Genomic DNA, 23121 nt, shown 5'->3' with positions numbered 1-23121 from the left:
AAAACTCTCACAGTGCATAGAAAAAGCAACTATATTGAAAACTTGATTATTTTCATGCTAACTAAAGTAATTAAATAATATGAGTACAACCATTTGAGGAATTAACAAATACTGGGGTTCATTCTTCAACCCACACTAATTGTATAAATGGCCATTGTGTACATTATTGCAGGGAAATTGTGGCCCTCACTTGCTTGTTGCTGTGGAAGAGAAAGTATAACCTCTGACTAAAAATATATGGTCATGGTCACAATGTGCTGTCCCCTACTGCGCGCCACTTGTCAGACACTCCGAGGCTTGCACCTCTGAATAAATCAGGTGCCTCTAACTCCAGCAGGAAAGCCAGTCTAGATGAATCTGGTAGACATATATGCTTCAGATGCTCACAGAGCAACCTGTAGTACATTGTTGAGTGCAAATAGGCTGCCAATGTTCTCGACAGCATAGGACATGTTTACACAGGATGAATCATAGAATCATAGAATCGTAGAGTTGGAAGGGACCTCCTGGGCCATCTGGTCCAACCCCCTGCTCAAAGCAGGATTCGCTAAATCATCCCAGTTAGATGTCTGTCCAGCCTCTGTTTGAAGACTTCCATTGAAGGAGAACTCACCACTTCTCGTGGCAGCCTGTTCCACTCATTGATCACTCTAACTGTCAAAAAGTTTTTTCTAATATCTAATCTGTGTCTCCTCCCATTCAGCTTCATCCCATTGCTTCTAGTCTTTCCTTGTGCAAATGAGAATAAAGTTGATCCTTCTACAATGTGACAGCCCTTTAGATATTTGTAGACAGCTATTAAGTCTCCTCTCAGTCTTCTCTTTTGCAAACTAAACATTCCCAAATCCTGCAACCTTTCCTCATAAGACAGGGTTTGCAGACCGGTCACCATTCTGGTCGCTCTTTTCTGAACTTGCTCCAGTTTGTTGATGTCTTTTTTAAAATGTGGTGCCCAAAATTGGACACAATATTCCAGATGAGGTCTGACCAAAGAGGAGTAGAGGGAAATAATTACTTCACGTGATCTAGACTGTATGCTTCTGTTAATACATCCTAGAATTGCATTTGCCTTTTTTGCTGCTGCATCACACTGTTGACTCATATTCAGTCTGTGATCTATTAGTATACCCAAGTCTTTTTCACATGTGCTGTCACTTAGCCCTATTCCTCCCATTCTATATATGCTTTTTTCATTTTTATTGCCCAGATATAGTACTTTGCATTTCTCCCTGTTAAAAACCATTCTGTTAGTTGCTGCCCACTTCTCCAGTTTATTTAAATCTTTTTGAATCCTCTCTCTCTCTTCTCTAGTATTAGCTATCCCTCCTAGCTTTGTGTCATCAGCAAATTTAATCAGTTTACCCTCAATTCCTTCATCTAAATCGTTGATAAAGATGTTGAACAATACAGGGCCCAGGACAGAGCCCTGTGGTACCCCACTTGAGACATTCTTCCAACTGGATGTGCAGCCATTTACGACCACTCTTTGGGTCCGATCACTAAGCCAGTTATGAATCCACCTAACAGTTGCCTTGTCCATTCCATACTTAGTCATTTTTTCAATAAGGATTGTATGAGAGACTTTGTCAAATGCTTTGCTGAAGTCAAGATATACTATATCTACAGCATTTCCTTGATCCACCCAATCAGTAATACCATCATAGAAGGAAATTAAATTAGTCTGACATGACTTATTAGTTACAAACCCATGCTGACTCTGTTTAATCACTTCATTCTTATCCAGGTATTGACATACATGTTGTTTAATAATTTGTTCAAAGATCTTTCCTGGTATAGAAGTCAGACTCACCGGCCTATAGTTGCCTGGGTCCACCTTCTTCCCCTTTTTGAAGATAGGAACAACATTTGCTCTTCTCCAGTCTTCTGGCACTTCTCCTGTTCTCCAAGAATTTTCAAAGATTATGGAGAGGGGTTCAAAAATTTCTTCTGCTATCTCCTTCAGTACTCTGGGGTGTAATTCATCTGGACCTGGAGACTTGAATACATTTAGGTTAGCTAAGTGTTTCCTCACTATCTTTCTGTTTATAGATATCCTGGATTCTTCTATTCCCTTAATAGGACAGTGAATAACAGTTGATGTTACATTTCCTTTCTGAGAGAAAACAGATGCAAAATAGGAATTTAAAAGTTCAGCCTTCTCAACATCCTGTCTTACCATTTCATCATTTTCATTCTGTAAAAATTCTATAGCATCTTTGACTTTTCTTTTACTTTTGACATATCCCCAAAATCCTTTATTATTGCTTTTGACATCTCTTGCAAGCCTCAATTCATTTTCAGCTTTAGATAATCTGATTTGTGCCTTGCAGGTTCTGCAGACAGCATTTTATTCTTCTTTAGATATGCCTCCTGTGTGTGATGTGCTGTCAAAACTGATGATCTATAAGGCAAATCAAAAAATACTCTGCCCCTTCCCCTGAGTTGTGACTGTTCCCATAAATCTGTTTTTTTATCATAATGGAGAATGATGGTGCATGCCAGGGAAGTTGCACATGATATACTGTACAATGTGGGGACCTGATATGGTTTGAGATGCCCCATAATGTGTTGGGCCGACACATTAAATGTTTACACTAAATTATACGTATGTTGATAACAACACTTCTATTATTCCATCTAGTGTTTGAGTTGACAGTAGTGATTAGCGATCGTGCCCGGATAAGGTGATATCTGAGCAGGCTTGGGTGTTGTACGAGTATATTGGGAGTGCTCGGATAATATGTTCGAGTCCCCGCGGCTGTTAGACAACTGCAACACATGTGGGGATTCCTTACAAACAGCCAATCCCCACATGTGTTATGGTTGTCTAACAGCCACGAATCATGCAGCCGTGGGGACTCGGACATATTATCCGAGCCCCCGCAATGCTTGGATAACACCCGAGCATGCTCAGATGACATCTTATCAGAGCACGTTCACTCATCACTAGTTGACAGTGGTCTTCATGTTTTCTATGACCACAGTCTTCATTACTGGTTGATCAGGCTATAGCGTGCTGTGAGAAAGTATTTGTCATCGGGAATTAGTATTTCCTGTTTATAGGCTATCTTTGCCTTCTATTACATTTTGTTTGAGGATCTGAAATATTTATGAGAAGTGCATAAATATTCAAGGGGCAAATACTTTCATGGCATTGTATGCCTTCAGGTATATTAATATTTATGATATTTACTGTTTTGGCTATACGGTTATCCTGGCCGTATTTATTCTGTTGTACCAGCTTCTAATCTGTTTTCTTTGCACCCTGTACATCTGGCTCTGTAACAAAAGGCCTTCTGTGATTAGCTGTAATTAGTAAAGCAGACCATTATGTTTCAGGGAGTTTGGGCAGCTGGCGGTGGAGTTATTGGACCAGTCATACAAGCAAGACGAGCAGCTGGCAATGAAACTGCTGACCTACGAGCTGAAGAATTGGAGCAATGCCACCTGCCTGCAGCTTGCAGTGGCAGCCAAGCATCGGGACTTCATTGCACACACATGCAGCCAAATGCTTCTCACAGACATGTGGATGGGCAGACTCCGGATGCGTAAGAATTCTGGTCTTAAGGTTCGATTCCTTATGCAACAAAGTGTGCTTAACTTTAAAAACATTCATGTACTTGACAGCTCTCATACAGTAGAGTTATTCCTTTATAGGACAAGGAAAGGTAAAAAACACAACACATCTGTACATGTATTCCCCATAAGGAAACAATTCTAGATTTGTCTTAGAATTTTGTATTTGGTAGTCTCTTTGTGTTATTACATAAAGTTGTATAGCTATTAATGGGAGAGAACACATGAAGAAAATCTCAGAAAGCTTTTTAAATCAAAAAAGTTAAAAAAAAAAATTTAAAAAATTACTTAAATACAAATATACGGTAAGTAAAAAAATACAAATTGTCTTTATTTGAAATTACATAAATACAGATAACAATACAAAATAATAGTAATAGTTAAACGTACTCAAGAACAGGCGGGCAGCAATGTAACCATACAAGCAATGGAGGCCGCAATTTAGAAATGGAAGCAGACATGTCAAATATATAGTTGCTGAATAGCAGACAAAAAGTAGTTAACGTGCATAGTGCAACCACTGAAAATCAATAATATATCATTATGCAACAAAACATGTCAGCATAGGTAATAGGTGCAATGCAAAGATATCAATGCCTTACATATAATTCTGATTAATCATATAAGGACCCACATAATGTGCCCACTAAATAGTATTCCGCAGGTGCAGAACAGCATATAGATTCAATCATTAACACAATAATCACCCCATTCTATGCTTACCCACTGCCCCCGAGGAAAACACAGTGAAACGCGCGTCGGGGCACCTGCGCTTTGGTTGGGCTCTGTTATGGGTAACCAACTAAGCATAGAATGGGGTGGTTGGTTCTTGTGGTAATTACTGCATAACAGAGAGAGAACCAAAGTGGTAGAAGAGGGATTCAGATAATAAGGATTGTCTTTCGCAGAAGTAAAGAAGCAAGTAAAGGTAACTAGTGGTGAGCAAGATCTTAGAGATGACGGCTGCTTGATCATGAGAAGAGCAGCAGTTTCATCATATACATCTCATAAGAAGGGACCTCCCCTCCAGAAGGCCATTTTACTGTAGTCTTTCATGGTTGCCTTAAACAGAATTTGTCACCAGGTTTTTGATACACTGAGAGCAGCATGATGTAGAGGCTGAGATCCTGATTCCAGCGATGTGCCATTTACTGGGCTGATTGCTGCAGTTTTGATAAAATTACTGTTTTCTCTATTGCACATCTAGCACTTCTCTAAGTGCTGAGCTCTGTATAATCCCGCCCACACCACTGATTGGCAGCTGTCTGTGTACACTGTGCATAGGCAGAAAGCTGCCAATTAGTGGTGGAATGGGGTTATACAGAGCTCATAATATGGAGGATGCCATGGCACCCAGATTTCTAGTCCTCTAGTGATATTCTCCTGCTGATAAAACAGTAATTTTTTTTAAAGTGGCAGCAAGCAACCCAGTAACTGATATATCACTGGAATCAGGGTCTCTTGGATTAGGTGGTAAAAACCTGGTGACAGATTCCCTAAAAAGAGGTCTTTGATTTGCCTCTAACTACAAAAGAATAAATAGCTCCCCTTTTGTCTTACTACTCCATGTATCCGTTTCGGTGCTGTCTTGGTCTACAGTGATAAATGATAAACACTAACAATGCTATTGCCGGTCCTGTCAGCTGTATGCATGTATACGTGGTGCTAGGATTGCCATAGGTTACTACATTCTTCACAATTGCACAATTTGTATCTTTCCTTATTGGCTCACTAGCTGAATATTTTGAGTTAGATGAATCCGTTACAGTTCTGTTGTTTTCTTATGTGACAAAGAGGCAGTTGGCTATCCTCTGGTATCATGGCCCAATCACTGCACTACCTGGATTTATATCCATGCTTAAAGGGGTTGTCTGGTCTAGAATGACATGTCTGCAGTCACTCTGTGCATCTGAAGACTTGTGAATCCTCCCCTTTAATCATGAAGAAACCTGCAGATCAATAAAATTTTCATTTTTTCATTCGTCTTTGGAATATTATTGCCGAGCAAAGCTTGCTACTTAATACCTTAAAGGGGATGTCTACTTTATATTTATTTTAACAAATGTGTTAAGGATATGATGATTTTGTGCCAGTTAGTTAAAGTGATTGTTCACTTTTGTGGAAAATAATGTTCTTACTTAAATGCATGTATTTGGGGCTAAAGATCTTTTTTGCTATTGAGTTTCATTAAACATTTTGCACCATTTGCCTCCTATAACCATTTAACTACGCTGATTATTGCTGGCTGCAGAATGGGCTAAGGGAATTAGCCACATTATCATTATTTTACCAGATATGTTGGGGACATGATTTTGCAGCACTTACTATTATACAGGTATGACAGGTTCTCCTCCTGCTCCTGTTTGTGTTTCCTCACAGACTGCACAGCTCTCCAGTCCATTCAATAGCTGCTGCTGGAGGAGCATGTGAATAAGACCTGTCTATCAGCCTCCTCAAGGAGAAAAGCATTAGAGATGAGTGCACCCAACGTTCGGGTCCACATTAATTTCCAGGTTCATGTCCAGTTCTGGTACTCGAACCAAACTTTGGACTAAATTTCAGACGAACCCAACAAACCCGAACTTCCACGAGTCCGCTCATCCCTAAACAGTAGTTTTCCCATGTGAGATTTTCTTTTGAGGATCCTGATGGACAGGTCTGATCAAATAGATCCTATATATTAATAAGTGATGCAAGATCTTGCCCCAACACAAGTATTAAAAAAGATAAACTGGCCACCTCTTATAACATGAAAGGTTTACTACTGTAGAAACTTGTTCAATGTATCTTTCTTTTTATTGTTTTTTTTCATGCTTCTTCATTTAGGTGATTTTAGGAATTCTACTGCCTCCTTCAATTCTTAGTCTAGAGTTTAAAAACAAAGATGAGATGCCATACATGTCCCAGGCAAATGAAATAGATCTTCAGGAGAAAGAAGTCGAAGAGCCAGACAAGACCGTGAAAGACAAAGAAGATGACGACATGGAACTAACGGTATGAAATCGACAATAAAAGCAAGCGCATCTTTAGAGTTCATCTTTCCTAGACATTTAATATAATGGTATTCAAGATAAAGTTTGCTATTTATCATATATTCTGCCATATTACCTCCATGTCCCATCTCATCCACATTTACCCATCCTGCTCAGTCCTTCACGTCTCTCCTTAAGTTCGCTGGAGTCTACTGAATCCCTTTTCAGAGCAAATTGTCTTGTATGTGTCTAATGATGAATCCTTTACTGTCTGTGTCTTGAATCCATTCCCCTTCATGCATTGAAAATGCGTTTTATAACATTCAAGAAATTTTAAAATGGAATTATATATTTTCCCCTTTTTTATAATGGAATAATTTACCAGGAGAAATGGTTTGTAAACGTTCTACTGTTTCCCGACCACCAATTTTTATACATTTTGTATGCTTTTCCTATGGACGATCATACCCCTGGTCTAAGCTTTAAGTAACCCCTTTTGGTCAACATTTCCTCTAGGGAAAAATACATTTTTATGTAAGTCAAGGTATTTACATTATTTCAAGATCTACATGAAGGATATAAAGTATCACTTGAAGGGACGGGTAGTTTAAAACACACCTTTTTTATGCAGGGAGTGGTGAGGGTGTGGAATCGCACACCTGAGGAAACAATTCAAGGAAGAATGGTGGACTTCAAGACAAAATTAGATGCTGTAAGTACTTGGATCAAGGTCATTATCAGAGGGTGAGCAGGATGGATAACTGCCTTAATTCCTTGTATCATTCCTTCACTCCCGTCCTCAGTGTTCTGGTGATATTAATATTCATTACACATCCTTATCTTTCCCATCTTTCATCATATGAGAACTAGATTATATTATATTATTACTTTTGCAAAATAGGATATGATATTTTATAGAAAGCTTGATCGGAGCATCAGCATATACCGAGATATTAACAGTTGTCACATACATGAAACCCTGGCATTGGTAAATGTCTGCTGAAAAATACTTTACTGTGAATGAACACTTAAAATAAGTTTTTTAGGATAATTACCTAACTTCATACACTAAAGCAAACTTCATTGGGAGTTCTCGAGTTATTAGATTACGTTAATTAGACAGCATTAAAATAAGCAAGTTTGCAACTGACTTGCTTTTTCTATCTGCTGTCATTCTGATGCAATGAGAGCTTTTATCTTTCACAGTGCACAGCTGTTTCCCATGGAGCCCCAACACTAGTCTCTGCCCAGACCCTGGCTAAGTGTGTGCAGTAGTAATATTCCAAGAGACTGATTTATTCCAAGCATACCAGCCACCTCTCTTGCGCCCACAGATTTCTATACATCAGTTAATTGCTTATATCCCTCCCTCTCCCTCTTAGCTCCTGTCAAGCTGATATTATAAATCTTGCAAATAGAGATGGGCGGACGCCTGGGTGCTCGGGTCCAGCAGGTTTTTTAATCTTCAGGCCCCTTACCAGCCTGAGAATACCAGCCCCTGGCTGTCTGCTTTAGCAAGGCTGGTTGTCAAAAATGGGGAGGATTCCAAATTGTATTTTTAATTATTTATTTAAATAATTTAAAAAAAAAACAGCGTGGGCACCCCTGTATTCTTGATAACCAGCCTTGCTAATGCTGACAGGTGAGGGTTGCAACCCCCAGCTGTCAGTTTTGTCTGGCTGTTTATGAAAAATACAGGGGAACCCACACTGTTATTTTTTTATTAAAAGCGCAGTCATCGGCTGATGAATACTCCCATCAGCTGCTTGCTCTCGCTGTTATAGGGAAATGGAAGCAGTAGTCCCATCAACTAACGCCAGTAACCAGAGGTAAACTTTTTACCTCCGATCACAGCTGCGGGCTCACGCTGTCATTTGACATCGTGGGAACTACAGCCGTCTGACTGGCGGTAATGATTTTAACGCCGATCAGAAGCAGTGTTTGTGGAGCTGTCAGACATATGACAGCATGACAATTACCCGGTGTTTGGGGAGCCGAACCCAAACAGTAACATGAACTTCCTGGTGAAGTCCGTGTTCAGTGTCCGTGCCCAAACAGTAGGCATTCGGTACGGACGCCGAGCTTTACTGTTTGGGTTTGTTCATCTCTACTTGCAAAATCATCAATCTATGGCACTAGCTTCTCCAAGAGCAATTCTCTTAATCACAGCTCTCACTGTCCTGAGCTTTGTGCTTGTTCAAATGCCCTGTTATCTCTATATGTACCATAAATACAGTGATCGCAGTGTACATTTCAGAACAAATCACTGATAGCTGAATGTGTTACAACAGAACTTATGCTTAGCTTTATAATTCTACTAATACTACAGCTCTGCCTACCCTGCCAGAAACTAAGAAGTAAAGAGCAGCATAGCTCTGAGCTGCTCCAGACAAATTGAAAATATTTATTTAATTGTGATCACAACAATACCCGCACATTAAAATTGTTGTTGTCCATATAGTACTATATTATGCAAAACAGTTGCCAGGGACCACTGTACTGTGCCTTAAAAGTTCCATAGTTTGTTTACATAGGACAGTGCGATTCTATGCCTGCACACAGCCATATACTGGACATAAGAGTACAATATTCTACTTACAAAGAACCAAATTGTGTGTTTGCAGTCCTATACTGTGCCTATATTGCACCCAATAAACTACACATACTGCACTTTCAAACAGTGCCCAAAGAGACCCATACAGTACTTTGCTAAATTAGAGTAATACTTGCCCATATACATAGGCGCCAGAGAGAGCTACATGTTTGTAATTTATGGTGTATAACAATGCGCATTTTTCCATGTTGTACCATTTGATTGATCCTAACTGAAGGTGGTTTTTCCAATCATTAAAGTAAACCTGTCAGCTGTTTTGGCCGCTATAAGATGCGGCCACCGCCTCTCTGGGCTTATCTGCAGCATTCTTTAATGTTGTAGATAAGCCTCCATCCGACCTGAAAGATAAGAAAAATAAGTTTTATTATACTCACCGGGGGGGCGGTCCGGCGCGGTGCGGTCCGATGGGTGTCGCAGGTCCGGGTCCCATCTTCATGCGATCCTGCCCTCCTGCTTCTTAATTGCTCCCCAGCATCACGCTACTGCACAGGCGTACTTATCTGCCCGGGGAGCTTGTGAAGCAAGCATGAGGGCGGCATCGCAAGAAGATGAGAGGCACCAAACCCGGACCTGCAACACCCATCGGACCGGACTGCATCGGACCTCCCCCGGATGAGTGTAATAAAACTTATTTTTCCTATCTTGCGAGTCAGATCGGGGGCTTATCTACAGCATTATAGAATGCTGTATGGCCGTATCTTATAGCAGCCAAAACAGGTGACAGGTGCACTTTAAAGAAAACTTCAAAATTGCTACAAATAGTAGAACATAATCTAATATATTCATATTATGCACTTACCCCCGCTCCTGTGCTGCTGGGCACAGAGATCCCTTGTTGCTTTCCATTGCTCGTGACAGCAGAGATTGGCTGCCTCAGTGACATGGCATACAATTGACCCCCAAAGCATAGTTAACAAGTCCTGAAGGTTCTCTTTCAAGAATTGGCTAATCTCTAATTCCCACTCAAATTGTATAAAAAAAAAAGACTGCAGACCCTGCATTTTACCTGGTCTGTAGACCAGTTTGTTTTGCATCCATTCAGGAGTTAAGAACACTCTGGCACAACAAGATACTTTTCTTTTATAACCAAAGTATACATCTGTTGTGCATGCTAATGCTCTGTTACCTTTGATGATGCCAAATCCTAAATAGATTTGTATAATCAACGGGTCACATGGCAAAACAGAAATAGGGAGGAAGTCATTAATGGCAGAATTTGATTAGGCAGATTCAAGTTTGACACCAAATCAGATAAATTCACATTTAGGAGACTCAATGAACAATCATATTAATGATCTGTTGATATCGGGTACACCTTTAGAATACATATAGCCAGTGGCACAACATAAATCTTCTGTACATCAATGCAAAATCAATAACATGGCCCTCTGCCCACCACGTGCCAGTTTTATTAATGGTACATTCGTATATAGCCCTGATGTAACTGATACATGATTGCCAACATATTGGTATACACCTGCTTATATCTTTGGTGTCATGTAAGCCAAAATATTTTCTAGACTGTAAAGCTAAGTTCACACTAGGTATTTTTTTAATGCGGTTTTTAATGATAATTTTCTGCTGCATTTTGCAGTACCAGCAAAGCCTATGAGATTTCATAAAACTCATCCACACACATTGTTTTTTTGTCATCAGCATTTTGTGCTTTGCATGGATTTTAGGACAGAGCATGTCACTTCTTTCAGCATTTTTTCAGAGTATTTCAAACATTGAAAGCAACGGGTAATGAAAAAAAACAAGTACAGCCGTTTATGAAACCCATTTGTTTATGTGAGTTTTCCAGGTTTACTATCTTGTCTTGGTCACCTGAGATGGCAGTTGGGATTAGTACAGTTTAATTTAATTAGTCATGTCTACCAAGTAAACATTGGCTGACCAGGGTGTGAGATTGAACAATGCCTGTGGCTGACCAAGGTGTGAGTTTGAACAATGCCTAAGCAGCTCAATGGCAGACCAAAGAGTGAAAGTTAAACAGTGTCCTACAAACTCAAAGCACTGCCAGTGTCTTAGGTAAATTGTTCCAGACCAATTCACCTCCCTCAGCTGTTACATTTGTATGTGTATTTTTTCATGAGCATATGTCTTGTATTGGTGACATGTGTTCATGCTTCTCTGGTGGAAGCAAAGCTGAAATTTGGCATCCTGAAAAACGCAGCATAAATGCACCAAAACATGCATTTTTGGCGCTGCTTCTTTTCTAACAAGAGTGAAGGAGAAAAAAAAAGTGCTGCAAAGACACCTAGTGTGAACTTACCCGTAAAATGGAATACAATGTACTATTATACACCATGTACAGTAATTTTACAGCTTTAGTTCTGTAGTTCATTGATTTCTGCCATTGTTAAGGCTTTTCTCTTGATTCCAAACTGAACAACCTGACACTGAAACTAAATCTAAAAATTAAAAGCTGCAAATAAGGTGGGAATCAGGACAGTGCTGGAAGAGTAATGCCAGGCTGATTTACAATTTAAATTCTGGAAAACTAAAGATGTGTCAGGCAGTAATTAAAATTAATGAAATGCATGGACCCCTTTCAGCAGAACGAAAAGCTCATTTCTGTAGAATAATACTTGTCAGAATTTCATTCAGTGTAAAATTGAAAAGATAAAAGGCGATGAAATCAATGTTTACTCTGAAAGTGTTCAATTACAAGGTAATGATGAATATTATCCAGCACTGATCGGCGACGGAACAACAAACCAAAACAGGCAGGAAATGTTGTCCTGAAAACAAACACACTAGGACGCGGCGTGACAGATCGAATCCAATGCTCACACAGTAAATCAAATCGGCCTTAGGATTAAATCACTTTATCATCACTGTAGAGAAGAAAAAGTATATATTGTGTGCGTTTTTTATGAGAAGCCGTACAAATAGTGTTTACAGGGGGGTGGGGTGGCCAATGCTAGAATTACATATATATCTGTATATGACCCCATGTAATTGCAGGTAAAATAAGTCTTATTTAATTTTAACGCCAACTACACAAAATATTAATTTGAAACCATAGCACAAATTAGTAAGTAGCAGGGCACCAATACAAGAGGTATGCAAGAGATCATAACTTGGAATTTTTTAGAAGAGAAAGGAGATTGACGTTTCAAAGTAGACCGCGCTGCTGTAGAGAGGATGCCGTTCCAGGACGCAGATAGTAATTTCGTATTTTTGTTTTTAAGCAGTTCGAGCACTTTTTCAAGAACAAACTACGTAGAACCATTGGGAATTTGTCATTTACTATTGATGTGTGAGTCAAGTGTACGTATAGAGATGATCACTAGGGATCTCATTGTGTGGACATATGACAGCTGGTATCAATGGAGGGAGTTCTAATGTCACTACTTTTTTTCCTGAAGCTATGTAATACGCAGTCACAGTCTAAGTCCTCCAACTAATAGAGTGTACAGTAGGTATGGAAAGTATTCAGACCCCTTTAATTTTTTCACTCTTTTTTTCATTGCAGCCATTTGGTAAATTCAAAAAAGTTCATTTTTTGCTCATTAATGTACACTCTGCACCCAATCTTGACTGAGAAAAAACAGAAATGTAGACATTTCTGCATATGTATTAAAAAAGAAAAACTGAAATATCACATGGTCATAAGTATTCAGACCCTTTGCTCAGTATTGAGTAGAAGCACCCTTTTGAGCTAGTACAGCCATGAGTCTTCTTGGGAATGATGCAACAAGTTTTTCACACCTAAATTTGGGGATCCTCTGCCATTCTTTCTTGAACGTTGGTGGACAGGCATTTTCAGGTCTCTCTAGAGACATTCAATTGCGTTTAGGTCAGGGCTCTGGCTGGGTCAGTCAAGAATGGTCACAGAATTGTTCTGAAGCCACTCCTTTGTTATTTTAGCTGTGTGCTTAGGCTCATTGTCTTGTTGGAAGGTGAACCTTCGGCAAAGTCTGAGGTCCAGAGCACTATGGAAGAGGTTTTCATCCAGGATATCTCTGCACTTGGCCTCATTCATGTTTCCTTCAGTTACAACCAGTCATCCTGTCCCTGCAGCTGAAAAATGCCCCCATAGCATGATGCTGCCACCATCATGTTTCACTGTTGGGATTGTATTGGGCAGGTGATGAGCAGTGTCTGGTTTTTTCCACACATACCGCTTAGCATTATCTCCAAAAAGTTCTATCTTTGTCTCATCACATCAGAGAATCTTATTTCTCATAGTCTGGGAGTCCTTCATGTGTTTTTTAAGCAAACTCTATGTGGGCTTTCATATGTTTTGCACTGAGGAGAGGCTTTCGTTGGGACACTCTGCCAAAAAGACACGACTGGTGGAGGGCTCCAGTAATAGTTGACTTTATGGAACTTTCTCCCACTTCTCCCTACTGCATCTGTAGAGCTCAGCCACAGTAATTTGGGGTTCTTCTTTACCTCTCTCACCAAGACTCTTCTCCCACCATTGCTCAGTTTGGCTGGCCGGCCAGGTCTAGGAAGACTTCTGGTGGTCCCAAACTTCTTCCATTTAAGGATTATGGAGGCCACTGTGCTCTTAGGAACATTGAGTACGGCAGAAATTCTTTTGTAACCTTGGCCAGAACTGTGCCTTGTCACAATTCTGTCTCTGAGCGCCAGTTCCTTTGACCTCATGATTCTCATTTGGTCTGACATGCAGGGGCATATCTAAGGGGGGGCAGCCGGGGCAGTTGCCCCGGGCGCAGCCAGCAGGGGGGAGCAGTCGGGCCGCCTAATGCAGCGGCCCTCAGTGTCCTCCTTGGTGGCTGCGTTCTGCCGCCCCCCCCGGCCTGGGAGTCAGCGGTTCTCTGTGTCAGCTGTCAAGCTGACAGGCGGCGCAGAGAAGGAGCGCGTGTCGACTCCCAGGGAACAATTGTACTGGCGTCTATACAGACGCCAGTACAATTGAAGCTCTGACCGCTGGGCCAGAGCGACGTCAGCAGCGTGATCAGGTCATGTGATCACGCTGCTGACGTCACTACCCGGCGCCCAAAGCAAACGCTGGTGGTAAGTGTGCTCCTCTGTGGAGCTGAAGAACCACCGAAGATGGGAGATGAGGGGGAGTTAATGAGTGGAGATGGGGGGGATTTGTAGAGGGGATGGCGGTTAATGTGTGGGGGTATTTAGAGTGGGGATGGGGGTTAATGTGTGTGGGGGTTAATGAGTGGGGATGCCATGGGGTTAATGTGTGGGGGGATTTGGAGTGGAGATGGGTGTTATTTAATGTGATGAGGGTTAATGAGTGGGGATTGGGTTAATGTGTGCGGGGGTTAATGAGTGGGGATGGGGGTTAATGTGTGGGGGCGTTAATGAGTGGGGATGGGGGTTAATGTGTGGGGGTATTTGGAGTGGAGATGGTTATTTAATGTGTGGGGGGATTTGGAGTGGTGATGGGGTTAATGAGTGGGGATTGGGTTAATGTGTGCGGGGGTTAATGAATGGGGATGGGGGTTAATGTATGGGGGCGTTAATGAGTGGGGTTGGGGTTAATGTGTGGGGGTATTTGGAGTGGGGGTGGGGGATTTGGAGTGCTGATGGGGGTTAATGAGTGGGGATTGGGTTAATGTGTGGGGGATTTGGAGTGGGGATGGGGGTTATTTAATGTGTGGGGGGGATTTGGAATGGGGATGGGGTACTTAATGTGTGTGGGGGATTGGGGATGGGGGGATTTAATGTGTGGGGAGATTTGAGGACACAAAATAAAGAGTATGTATGAGGAAACAGTATGGGGGATTGGTGCAGGCAGGTAGGGGTAGCGAATTGGTTAATGTATGTGGATGGACACAGTATGGGGAGTCAGGGATAGAGTGAGTGGGTAAATATATGAGGAGACAGTATAGTGAACAGGTGGGATGCTAGAGGGGAATAGTGTGAGGAGACAGTATATTGCAGATATTTTTATTTAGGAGCATTATAATGACACTTCTATCTTTAAGGGCATCGTATGGAGATTTGCTGCAGAAGACCGGAGAAGATGGACGTCTACAGAGACGAGATGTGGATGAGAAAACTCATCATGGGGTCTAGAAGAAAAGGTGACTGACTGAAGAGACGACGTAATCTATAAGGTACTTGGATGTAAATGTTATTTGTGATACTGAGTAATTCTCATGTTTTTATTTGTTAGGAACATTATAGGGGTTGTCCAGGTTTGTACGGAGTCTGCAGTCATTCTATGTGACTGCACACTTCTGAATTCTCACAGTGCTCACTGAACGCTGTTAGGATTCTCTCGTGCCGGTAATTTACATACATGCGGTCACATGCTGACTAGACATGTGTGGCCTCACTCAATGAAAATGAACGGAGCGAGGCCGGGCACGTCTAGTCGGAATGTGGCCAGAAGTATATAAATCACTTGTGCTGACATGACTGTACATCGGCAAGGGAGAATCCTAAAAGTGTGCAGTGCATTCGTTGTGAGAATTCAGAAGCTGCAATGTCAGGATTCAGCTCTGCAGGTTGCCGTAGTCATCACATGGACACTTCACTCATATGCGATTTTCATAGGTATGGTCCTGAGACAACGAGCTTCTCTTCCTGCTTCTCTCAGTTTTTTACTGAACATTGAGAGCATTAGGAGGAGCAGCTCGCAGGTACATGGCTAAGGGTTCAAGTCGCATATGTACTTGGGCGGGGGGGGGGGGCGCCGAACCGAATTCTTGCCCCAGGTGCCAGAAAGCCTAGATACGCCTCTGCTGACATGCACTGTGAGCTGTGAGGTCTTATATAGATGGGGGTGTGCCTCTACAAATCAAGTCCTATCAGTTTAATTAAACACAGCTGGATTCTAATGAAGGAGTAGAACCGTCTCAAGGAGGATCACAAGGAAAGGGACAGCATGTGACTTAAATATGAGTGTCTGAGCAAAGGGACTCAATACTCAATGTGGTATTTCAGTTTTTCCTTTTTAATAAATTTGCAAAAATTACTACATATCTGTTTTTTTCGGTCAAGATGGGGTGCAGAGTGTACATTAATGAGAAAAAAAATGAAGTTTTTTGAATTTACCAAATGGCTGCAATGAAACAAAGAGGTGGATAACCACATTAGATATAAGTAGTTTGATGGTTGATCCACTATTGACAATACAATAATTTGGTGAATGGTTATTGCACTCATGAATCCATACACTTCAGTCAATATTAGTCATTTTAGTTGTTCAACCTGGCTATGTGTGTTAACTAATACTTCCTGACAAATTAGCATTTTTTTCTCATGAATGTTCTTTAATTTAAACATAAATAGTAGACAAAAATTATTTCCTTTCATTTCACAAAGGATATTTTTGATGAACAAATCAAATAAAGCCAATTTCATTTCAGATGATGATGGACTAAGATCACAATTTTTCTATACTTTTATCCATCAAACAGCTGTCTTAGTAGATATTGCATATTTTCATCAATTAAAAGTCTATTGTCTTTGGGCACCTGCACAAAAACTTAAATTCCCATGACAATGTGATGTACATTATTAACTCAATGTCCTTTGCTTAAACAGTGGTTTTATCGGTCTGCGTATATCCCACTGGTGGATACAAACAGAAAAGGACCCCTGTGCAAGAATAATGTATGGGTCCTTTGGATGCCAATAGTTTATCGTAGTGCACAATTTCACCTTGTTTGGAGGTGAAAATTGTCTCTGTTACCTCTTGTACCCCTGTGCCACTGCACAGGTTGCACCAATGATATAGTAACATACAGTTGTGGCCAAAAGTATTGACACCCCTACAATTTTGTCAGATAATACTCTGTTTCTTCCTGAAAATGATTGCAAACACAAATTCTTTGGTATTATTATCTTCATTTAATTTGTCCTAAATGGAAAAACACTAAAAGAATTGTCCTAAAGCCAAATTGGATATAATTCCACACCAAACATAAAAAAGAGGGTGGACAAAAGTATTGGCACTGTTCGAAAAATCATGTGATGCTTCTCTAATTTGTGTAATTAACAGCACCTGTAACTTACCTGTGGCACCTAACAGGTGTTGGCAATAACTAAATCACACTTGCAGCCAGTTGACATGGATTAAAGTTGACTCAACCTCTGTCCTGTGTCCTTGTGTGTACCACATTGAGCATGGAGAAAAGAAAGAAGACCAAAGAACTGTCTGAGGACTTGAGAAACCAAATTGTGAGGAAGCATGAGCAATCTCAAGGCTACAAGTCCATCTCCAAAGACCTGAATGTTCCTGTGTCTACTGTGCGCAGTGTCATCAAGAAGTTTAAAGCCCATGGCACTGTGGCTAACCTCCCTAAATGTGGATGGAAAAGAAAAATTGACAAGAGATTTCAACGCAAGATTGTGCGGATGTTGGATAAAGAACCTCGACTAACATCCAGACAAGTTCAAGCTGCCCTGCAGTCTGAGGGTACAACAGTGTCAACCCGTACTATTCGTCGGCATCTGAATGAAAAGGGACTGTATGGTAGGAGACCGAGGAAGACCCCACTTCTTACCCTGAGACATAAAAAAGCCAGGCTGGAGTTTGCCAAAACTTACCTGAAAAAGCCTAAAATGTATTGGAAGAATGTTCTCTGGTCAGATGAGACAAAAGTAGAGCTTTTTGGGCAAATGCATCAACATAGAGTTTACAGGAGAAAAAAAGAGGCATTCAAAGAAAAAAACACAGTCCCTACAGTCAAACATGGCAGAGGTTTCCTGATGTTTTGGGGTTGCTTTGCTGCCTCTGGCACTGGACTGCTTGACCGTGTGCATGGCATTATGAAGTCTGAAGACTACCAACAAATTTTGCAGCATAATGTAGGGCCCAGTGTGAGAAAGCTGGGTCTCCCTCAGAGGTCATGGGTCTTCCAGCAGGACAATGACCCAAAACACACTTCAAAAAGCACTAGAAAATGGTTTTAGAGAAAGCACTGGAGACTTCTAAGGTGGCCAGCAATGAGTCCAGACCTGAATCCCATAGAACACCCGTGGAGAGATCTAAAAATGGCAGTTTGGAGAAGGCACCCTTCAAATATCAGGGACCTGGAGCAGTTTGCCAAAGAAGAATGGTCTAAAATTCGAGCAGAGCATTGTAAGAAACTCATTGATGGTTACCGGAAGCGGTTGGTCGCAGTAATTTTGGCTAAAAGTTGTGCAACCAAGTATTAGGCTGAGGGTGCCAATACTTTTGTCTGGCCCATTTTTGGAGTTTTGTGTGAAATGATCAATGTTTTGCTTTTTGCTTCATTCTCTTTTGTGTTTTTTCATTTAAGACAAATTAAATGAAGATAATAATACCAAAGAATTTGTGTTTGCAATCATTTTCAGGAAGAAACTGAGTATTATCTGACAAAATTGCAGGGGTGTCAAAACTTTTGGCCACAACTGTAGTAACATAGTTATTAAGGTTGAAGGAAGACTTTAAGTCCATCTAATTCAACCCATATCCTATCCTAACTTGCCCTAACGTTGATCCAGAGGAAGGCAAAAAAAAAACCATGTGGCAAACAGTAAGCTTCACATCGGGGAAAAAAAATCCTTCCAGACTCCAAATACGGCAATCAGACTAGCTCCCTGGATCAACACAATATTAAGGAAACTAGTGTATATACCCTGTAATATTATACTTTTCAAGAAAGGCATCCAGACTCTTCTTAAATTTTAGTAGGGAATCACTCATTACAACATCATATGGCAGAGAGTTCCATAGTCTCACTGCTCTTACAGTAAAGAATCCGCATCTGTGAGTATGCTTAAATCTTCTTTCCTCCAAACGTAGAGGTTGCCCCCTTGTCCCCGTCATAGGTCTAAGAGTAAAAAAAGATCATTGGAAAGGTCTTTGTACTGTCCCCGCATATATTTTTACATTGCAATAAGATCACCCCTTAGCCTTCAAATTTTTTTTTACATTGCAATAAGATCACCCCGAAGCCTTCAAATTTCCAAACTAAATAACCCCAAGTGTAATAACCTGTCTTGGTATTGCAGACCCCCCAGTTCCCTAATAACCTTGGTCGCTCTTCTCTGCACCCGCTCCAGTTCAGCTATGTCTTTCTTATACACCGGAGACGAGAACTGTACGCAGTATTCTAAGTGTGGTCGCACTAGTGACTTATATAGAGGTAAAATTATGTTCTCCTCATGAGCATCTATGCCTCTTTTAATGCATCCCATTATTTTATTTGCCTTTGCAGCAGCTGCCTGACACTGGCCACTAAATGTGAGTTTGTCGTCCACCCATACACCCAGGTCTTTTTAAGTGACAGTTCTGCCCAGTGTTTTACAATTAAGCACATAACTATACATCTTGTTTGTTCTACCCAAGTGTATGACCTTACATTTATCCCCATTAAAGCTCATTTGCAATTTATCAGCCCAAGCTTCTAGTTTACATAAATCCTCCTGTAATAAAAAATTGTCCTCCTCTGTATTGATTACCCTGCAGAGTTTAGTGTCATCTGCAAATATTGAAATTCTACTCTCTATGCACCCTACAAGGTCATTAATAAATATGTTAAAAAGAAGCGGGCCCAATACTGACCCCTGTGGTACCCCACTGCTAACAGTGACCCAGTCCGAGTGTGCTCCATTAATAACCACCCTTTGTTTCCTATCCCTGAGCCAACTCTTAACCCATTTACACATATTTTCCCCTATCCCCATTGTTCTCATTTTACGTACCAACTGTTTGTGTGGCACCGTATCAAAAGCTTTTGAAAAGTCCATGTACACCACGTCCACTGCATTCCCTTGGTCCAGTCCAGAACTTACCTCTTCATAAAAGCTTATCAGATTAGTCTGACAGGAACGGTCCCTTGTAAACCCATGTTGATATTGGGTCATGAGGTTATTCTTCTTCAGATACTCCAGTATAGTATCTCTTAGAAAACCCTCTAGGATTTTACCCACAGTTAAGGTTCAACTTACTGGCCTATAATTTCCATGTTCAGTTTTTGTCCCCTCTTTGAATATTGGCACTACATTTGACATACGCCAGTCCTGTGGTACAGACCCTGTTATTATGGAATCTTTAAAGATTAAAAATAGGTCTATTATAGGTCTATCTATGACTGTACTTAATTCCTGCAGTATTCGGGGGTGTATCCCATCCAGGCCTGGGGATTTGTCAATTTTAGTGATTTTTAGACGCCGCGGTACTTCCTGCTGGGTTAAGCAGGTGACATTTAATGGTGAATTTTTATCATTGATCATGTTATCCGTCATGGGATTTTCTTGTGTAAACACTGTTGAAAAAAAGTCATTTAACATATTGGCTTTTTCCTCATCCCCATCCACCATTTCACTCAGACTATTTTTAAGGGTGCCAACACTATCATTTTTTAGTTTCTTACCATTTATGTAGTTAAAGAATATTTTGGGATTATTTTTACTTTCTTTGGCAATGAGTCTCTCTGTCTCAATCTTTGCTATCTTGATTTGCTTTTTACAGAATTTATTTAATTTTCTGTATTTATTTAATGCCTCATCATCACTACCTACTTGCTTTAATTCTCTAAATGCTTTCTTTTTGTCACTTATTGTGCCCCTTAGGCTGGTTTCACATTTGCGTTTTTTTGCGCTGGAAAAAAACGCATACGTGCGCATGCGTTTTTTCCCCTATATTTAACATGGGTGCGCATACCTGCGCGCTGGCATGCGCACATATGCGATTTTCATGCGCTGCGTTTTTTTGGGGTGTGCGTTGGTATTTTCCAGACGCAGCATGTTGCATTTTTTGGCCCTGCAAAAAAGCGCATGCGCACATATGCGCATGTTTTGCGCTAAAAATGGCCATTATAGCCTATGGGTGCGCATATGTGCGCATTGGCATGCTTATGTATGCGTTTTTTTGCACAAGCGTTTTTTTTTTTTAACCATGGAATTTAGGGGTTTGGGTTAGAGTTAGGGTTAGTTAAAGGGGTTTAGGGTTAGGGTTAGGGTCAGGGTCAGGGTTAGGGTTGGGGTTAGGGTCAGGGTTAGGGTTAAGTATGGTTTGGTTAAGGGTTAGGGTCAGGGTTAGGGTTAGGGTTAGGGTCAGGGTTAGGGTTAAGTATGGTTTGGTTAAGGGTTAGGGTCAGGGTTAGGGTCAGGGTTAGGGTTAGGGTTAGGGTTAGTTAGAGTTTGGGTTTGGGTTAAGTATGGTTTGGTTAAGGGTTAGGGTCAGGGTTAGGGTTAGGGTTAGTTAGGGTTAGGGTTAGGGTTAGGGTTAGTTAGGGTTAGGGTTAGGGTTAGTTAGGGTTAGGGTTAGGGTTAGGGTTAGGGTTAGTTAGGGTTAGGGTTAGGGTTAGGGTTAGGGTCAGGGTTAGGGTTAGGGTTAGTTAGGGTTTAGGGTTTGGGTTAGGGTTAAGTATGGTTTGGTTAAGGGTTAGGGTCAGGGTTAGGGTTAGGGTTAGGGTTAGTTAGGGTTAGGGTTAGGGTTAGGGTTAGGGTCAGGGTTAGGGTTAGTAAAGTCATGGTTTGGGTTAGTGTGAGGGGCCACCTAATGTTGGAAAAAAACGCAAACGCGGTAAAAACGCACTAAAAACGCATACAAACGCATAAAAACGCTGCGTTTTTTTCATGCATGCTCATAAAAATGCTTGAAAAAAACGCAGCAGTTGTATGCTTTTGTATGCGTTTTTTTAATGCGTTTTTTTTGCGGGAAAAACGCGCTGCAAAAAAAAGCAAGTGTGAAACTAGCCTTACAGCTCTATTTAACCACAGTGGTTTTCTCCTATTTCTAACATGTTTATTCCCATACGGTATATATTGTGCACAGGTCCTATTCAGGATGCTAATAAACGTCTCCCATTTTCTTTGTGTATTTTTATGTCTCAGGATATCGTCCCAGTTAATTGCACCAAGATCATCTCTCATCCGTTGGAAATTTGCCTTCCTGAAGTTTAGTGTCCTTGTAACCCCTCTACTACACATCTTATTAAAGGACACCAGAAAACTTATTATTTTGTAATCACTATTACCCAAGTGACCCTCAACCCTTATATTTGATATGCGGTCTGGCCTGTTGGTCAATATTAGGTCTAGCAGTGCCCCCCCCTCTTGTTGGGTCCTGAACCAGTTGTGAAAGGTAATTGTCTCTCACAGTTGTCAAAAACCCATTACCTTTGCTGGAACTGCAGCTTTCAGTTCCCCAATGTATTTCAGGGTAGTTGAAGTCCCCCATGATAATGACTTCTCCTTGAGTTGCTGATTCATCTATTTGCTTGATGAGGATATTCTCTGTTGTTTCCATTATTTTTGGAGACTTATAACAAACGCCTATCAGTAATTTATTATTTTTCCCCCTTCCCTTATCTCCACCCACAGGGACTCTACATTTTCATTAGATCGCAGGATAGTCTTTAAGGATGATTTTACACATAAACACACGCCTCCCCCTTGCTTATTTGTATGGTCATTTCTGAACAGACTATAGCCCTATAAATTAACAGCCCAGTCATGGCTCTCGTCCAGCCATGTCTCAGATATCCCCACCATGTCATAATTATGCTCCAACAAAATTAACTCTAATTCCTCCATTTTGTTGGCGAGGCACACCCCTGGTAGATCTTAAAGAAGCATTTACACTGCATGATTATGCTGTGAAGACTCTGAGCTTGAACTGCGGTCACCTTATCACTGGCATTTTCCCATGATCCAGAGGTCACTGCAGTTCAGGCCAGGGAGGGATCACAGCTACAGTGACATCACCGTTTGTCACTGTGGCTGTGGGAAGGACTTTAGATGCGGAATGGACTGCTGTAGGAAGGTCCAGCTGTGGCAAGAGCTCAGCGCCACCTGGCAAAGAGTAATCCCGGGGATGCTGTTATCCGATGTGGCCACAGAAGCACATGAACAGGGGGCACACTTCAGCCAGGAAAAGACCTTCCAATGGTTACAACGACTCGTATATCATCCCCGGTTAAGAACAGTAGTGGAGGAGACCTGTAGATTGTGCAGGCGCTGCAAGCTGGTGAAACCACCTGAGCAGAGAGCAACCTTCGTGACTTCAGTCACCCTGGAGGTGCTAATGATTGACTACAT

At 41.1% G+C, this 23121-nt stretch overlaps 1 protein-coding gene across 1 annotated transcript in view; it reads left to right on the top strand.

Annotated features, from left to right (window-relative positions):
- The window catches only part of TRPM3 (transient receptor potential cation channel subfamily M member 3), a 710253-nt gene that overhangs the window by 498607 nt on the left and 188525 nt on the right, over positions 1-23121 (top strand). Inside the window, exons 16-17 of the mRNA XM_073543729.1 lie at positions 3340-3568; positions 6403-6570. Of these exons, the coding sequence (XP_073399830.1) occupies positions 3340-3568; positions 6403-6570 (397 nt within the window). The remainder of the gene's footprint in view (positions 1-3339; positions 3569-6402; positions 6571-23121) is intronic.

Source organism: Dendrobates tinctorius, unplaced genomic scaffold, assembly GCF_039654945.1.
Source record: "Dendrobates tinctorius isolate UK_male_01 unplaced genomic scaffold, ASM3965494v1 ptg000134l, whole genome shotgun sequence".
Classification (NCBI taxonomy): Eukaryota; Metazoa; Chordata; class Amphibia; order Anura; family Dendrobatidae; genus Dendrobates; species Dendrobates tinctorius.
This window is presented reverse-complemented; position numbering and strand designations above follow the sequence as displayed.